This window comes from Priapulus caudatus, unplaced genomic scaffold, assembly GCF_000485595.1.
Source record: "Priapulus caudatus unplaced genomic scaffold, Priapulus_caudatus-5.0.1 Scaffold752, whole genome shotgun sequence".
Lineage (NCBI taxonomy): Eukaryota > Metazoa > Priapulida > Priapulimorpha > Priapulimorphida > Priapulidae > Priapulus > Priapulus caudatus.
Window position 1 is genome coordinate 18003 of NW_014577813.1, and position 5461 is coordinate 23463.

The following is a 5461-nucleotide window of genomic DNA, read 5'->3' on the forward strand; positions in this document are numbered from 1 at the left end:
GTGTAGCGTTTCCAGCCGGCTAGAAATAAATGTGTGCTCACGGCGAGCTAGCAGCTGATTTTAGCTGTATTGCCATCGTGTTCCTGATGATAAGGAAGCGAAACAAGTGCTGTTACTGTGCTTACCTAATATCCCCAACAGCCCCCAGCGACCCGTAGTTACAACCTGGTGCTGCCACCGCATATCAACATGCGCCGCACAGATGCGAATTGTTGGGAGCACTGTGTGAAACCGTGTCGTATTCAAAGAACTTTTTTGCAGAACACATACGATTTTCAGGTAAATTGTTGGTGTCATATGATTAAGGGAGAATCATAGACGAAAACAAGGTAAAGTTTGAATATATTTATTCACATATTGATAGAATATTTTAAAACGGTAGTTTAAAACTATGCAAAACGCTGTTAAAACGGTGTCATACTCTTCTCCTATTATGTACTCTTGATAGGTATGTATGTAGGTAGGTAGGTAGGTAAGTAGGTAGCTAATTATGTAGCTAATTATGTAGGCTATGTAGGTGGGTAGGTGTAGGTAGATAGGTAGGCAGGTATGTAGGCATAGGTAGGTGGGTAGGTAAATAGGTAGGTAGGTACATTGGTAGGTATAAGTAGGTAGCTAGGTAGGTAGGTAGGTAGGTAGCTAGCTAGCTAGCCAGGTAGCTAGCTAGGTAGATAAGTAAAGCTAAAAACCGACAGTGTCTAAACTCACCTCTTCTAAGCTGAAGAGGACACCGCCTATTGGCGCTCCAAACGCAACTGCCACACCAGCAGCCGAGGCAGCAGAGAGGATCTATGTAGTCAAAAACAAAAGGTCATGTCAAGGACAATGTGTTAGACAAACATAGCACACCACAAACTCATCATAGCGTGTAGCAGCTCTGTGTATTCATATACTACATATTCCACATGATAACAACATAAACATAAGCAGCGTCTTCCCACTCATAGACTCCTAACCTGACCACCATCCTACTCCATCCATAGACTCCTAACCTGACCACCATCCTACTCCATCCATAGACTCCTAACCTGACCACCATCCTACTCCATCCATAGACTCCTAACGCTGACCACAGCATCCTAGCGTTCACATCCACTAGACTCCATAAACAGCTGACCCACCAACCTGCTGACAGCGTCGGGCCGTCGCATGTACACGCTCGTTTCTAGCACACGTGCCATAGACTTCTCCCACCATCCTGGCCATCACTTGAGACTCCTACCTGCCCACCCTTCCACTCGCATTCCATGACTCTAGACCGCCATTGCGCCTACTCCGTCCGAGACTCTACCTAGCCATCAAACATACTCCATACAAGACCCTACATCTCTACACTCCTCCAACTCTAACCTGACCACCCACCTAAGCTCATCCATAACCTCCCCAACCTGACCAACCATCCTACTGTACTCCATCCCCGATAGACTGCCGAACCTGACCACCCATCCGACTTACTCCTACGTCTCATCAGAGCGTCGCTACCCGACCACACTCTGACTGCCACTCATCAGACTCGCCTACACCCTGACCTACCATCGCAACTCATCCATAGACTCCAACCTGACCCACCTCCATCTACTCCATGCATTAACCCTAACCTGGACCACCCAGCCTAATCCATGCCATAGACTCCTAAACCGCCGCTCCTGAACCACCAATCCATAACTCCATCAATAACTCCCATTAACCTGACCACCCACAGCTAACTCTCATCCATAGACCCTAACTGACCAAACCCTATCCCTATTCTGCCAATCCATAAGATCTCCTAAACCTACCACCATACCTACTTCCATCCATAGACTCCTAACCTACCACCATCCACCCATCCAATAGACTCCTAACCTGACCACCAACCTAACGCCTCCATCCATAGACTCCTAACCCTGTACCACCATCCTGAACTCCATCCATGGACTCCATAACACTGACCACCATCCTACTCCATCCCATAACCCTAACCTGACTCAACCATCCTACTCCATCCATAGACGCCCTAACCTGACACCAATCCTACTCCATCCATGAGACTCCTAACCTGACCACTACCATGCTACTCCATCCATGGACGACCGCACTGATTGCTGTAACCTATCTACAAACTCCCACCTGACTCCAAACCTACCCCATCCACATACCACCACTCTGGCTACAGTTTACCTCTTCACAAACTACCATCTTCATCCATCCATAGACCAGTGCCCTGGGTGCCCAAGAACCATCCATCCCCACCCACGGATTGTGAGCGCATCTACTATCATCATCCAAATGACCCCCATCCTCACCACTACTCTTCCCCATCCACGGACCACCACCCTCACCACTACCCCGATCAACGAACCACCAGGAACCACGCCCTGGCTAGCGAACCTTCTCACCTCGCGTTTCTTCGCTTCGTTCTTGCCGTACTTTGGGAACAGGTAGGAGATGATGTTGCCGATGCAGCAGGCCATGTGCACCATCGGTCCTTCCTTGCCGAGGCTGAGGCCGGCCGACACGGCCATCATCATCGTCACCGACTTGATGACGTACGTCCACTTGCCCAGGTAGCCGCGAATGATGAAGCCACTCAGAATCGTCTTGATCTGACGCGGGAGTAAAATTTCGTCGATCAAACAAACCATTCAGTAACAACAAAACAATTATTCATTACAAAAACAAATCGCACATATCAAATTGATTTGACAAAACCCGAAACAACACGTTCTCTAATTTTTTTCCCCATTTTTACGATTGGGTTGTTTTTGGTCGGAATGATCTTCGAATTAGTTGAATTTGAGCGAATTACGACAAAACGGATGCTCTAACTAGGTGCTGCTGATGTGCAAGCAGATATCATCAATACTTCCTGCATCAGCAAAGGACCTTTTTCCCCCCAACAGCACAGAGACACTTCCTGTACTGACCAGGAAATTTCCCATAACAGCCAAACGTTTCCTGCACCGTCCAGAACACTTCCCGCAACAGCAGAAACGTTCCTGCATCGACCAGAACACTTCCTGCAACAGCAGAAACGTTCCTGCATAGCACGCGTCAGAACACTTGCGGCAACAGAAGAAACGTTCCTGATCGACCAGAAAGGCATCTGTCAACAGCAGAAAGTTCTGCACCGTCCAGAACACTCCTGCAACAGCAAGAAACGTTCCTTTGCATCGACAGAACACATCCGCAACAGCAGAAACGTCTGCACCGTCGCAGGAACACTTACCTGCAACAGCAGAAAAGTTCGCGGCATCGACCAGAACATCATGCCGCAACAGCAGAAACGGTTCCTGCCCGTCAGAACACTTCGACAGCAGAAGCGTTCTGCACTGTCCAGAACACATCTTCCGCAACAGCAGAATACGTCCTGGCATCACGACAAACATCCTGAAACAGCAAAACGTCCTGCATCGACCGAACACATCCTGAACAGCAGAAACGTTCCTGCATCGACCAGAACACTTCCGCAACAGCAGAAACGTTCTTGCATCGACCAGAACACATCCTGCAACAGACTTTTCCCGCGACAGCAGCTAAGCACACTCACCTCTGGGATTCCGGACCCGCATGCGTAGGGAGCGAACTGGCGGACGAGCGTGACTGCGAGCAGGCCGACGAACACCGACCAGAAGACGTACATAAAGTACTGCAGCAGGTAGTACCAGACGCCGTGCGCGTCCGTCGCGCCAAACACGTTAGGCCACGTCTGCCACTAAAAGTAACAATGATGGGGGTTTGTTAGGCTACGTCTGCTACTGCAATGACAACAACAACAACAACAACAACAACAACAACAACGGGGGTTTGTTTAAGTTTGTTAGGCCCACGTTTGCCCACTGAAACAACAAGGACAACAACAACAAAACAACACAACAACAACAACAACAACAACAACAACAACAGGGCTTTTGCACAACATCGTTGGCTTTAAAGTAGTGCAGGGCTACGAGTAATAGTATCAGGAGAGATCAATAATATAATGCCCGAGAGTCTCACATTAAACAGATGCGGGCTCGGTAGTAGCAGCAGCAGCTTCAACGCGACACACCGGCGTACACTTCTATCGCGCCCCACGGGCGGGCTGGTAGTAGCAGCAGCAGCTTCAACGCGACAACCGCGCCACTTCCCATCGCCCGCGCCCACCGTGGGCGGGCTCGGTAGTAGCAGCACACTCAGCGCGACAATACGTCGACTTCCATCGCCACCGCCCCCACGTGGCGGGCTCGTAGTAGAGCAGCAGTTCAGCGTGACAACGCGCCATCCATCGCCGCCCCACCGTGGCGGCTCGGTAGTAGCAGAGCGCTCAGCGGGACACCGCACCACTTCCGAATCAGCGGCCCCCCGTGGCGCGCTCGGTAGTACAGCAGCAGCTTCAATGCGACAAACTCAACGTCACTTCATCGCCGCCCCCACGCGTGGGCGCGCTCGGTAGTACAGCAGCAGCTCAATGCGACACGACTGTCACTTCCCATCGCCCGCCCCCACCGTGGCGAGCCCCCGCCCCCCTTTTTCGGTAGTTAGGCAGCAGGCAGTCTTCATGCGTGAAAACGGCGGCCACTCCCACGCCCGCCCCCACCGGGGGCGGCTTCGGTCGTAGCAAGCACAGGTTCAACGGACACCGGCGTGCACTTCCCAATCGCCTCGCCCACGCGTGGGCGGCGCTCGTAGTAGCACAGCACTTCACGTACAACCGCGGTCACTTCATCGCGCCCCACGTGGCGAGTCGTAGTTATGCAGGCAGCAGCTTCCAGGCGTGACACCGCGCCACTTCCCATTCGCCCAGCCCCACCGTGGCGCGGTAGTAGAGCAGCAGCTTCAACGCCGAAAGCCGCATCACTTCCGATCGCTCTCCATCGCCCGCACCCCACGATGGGCCGAGTCGTAGTGAGCAGCAGTAGCAGCTCAGTGCGGGACAACCGCAGACCATTACCATCGCCCGCGCCCCACCGTGGGCGAGATCGTAGTATCGGCAGCGGCTTCAACGCGACAACCGGCGTCACTTCCCATCGCTTCGCCCCCACGTGGGGCAGGCTCGGGTAAGTAGCACAGCAGCTGAGGTGTCGGCCCATCGGCCCGCCCGTACCGTGGGCGGGCCTCGGTAGTACAGCAGCAGCTTCACTGCGACGACGCGCACTTCCAATTCCGCCGCACCGTGGGCGAGCTCGGTAGTACAGCAGCAGTGAGGATCGTCCACCATCGCCCCCACGTGGCTGCGCTCGGTAGTCGCAGACAGCTTTCAGGCGACAACACACGTCACTTCCATCCCCCCCACCGTGGGCGAGCTCGTAGGTGCAGCAGCAGCTTTAAAAGCGACAACAGTCAGCGTCACTTCGCCATCACCGCCCCCACGCGTGGCAGGCGAGGTAGTAGCAGCAGCAGCTTCAGCCGACAACGGCGCACCAACTTCGCTCGCCGCCCCCACGTGGGGCGGTCGGTAGGCAGCAGGCAGCTTCAACGATCGTCTCGTCACAACAACACG

The 5461-nt window shown here is 53.1% G+C and overlaps 1 protein-coding gene across 1 annotated transcript in view; it reads right to left on the minus strand.

The window, feature by feature from the left end:
* The window catches only part of LOC106813292 (H(+)/Cl(-) exchange transporter 3-like), a 38834-nt gene that overhangs the window by 9484 nt on the left and 23889 nt on the right, over positions 1–5461 (minus strand). The window contains exons 5-7 of the mRNA XM_014817397.1: positions 3530–3694; positions 2379–2585; positions 709–789 (exon numbers count right to left, since the gene is read on the minus strand). Coding sequence (XP_014672883.1) covers positions 709–789; positions 2379–2585; positions 3530–3694 — 453 coding nt within the window. The remainder of the gene's footprint in view (positions 1–708; positions 790–2378; positions 2586–3529; positions 3695–5461) is intronic.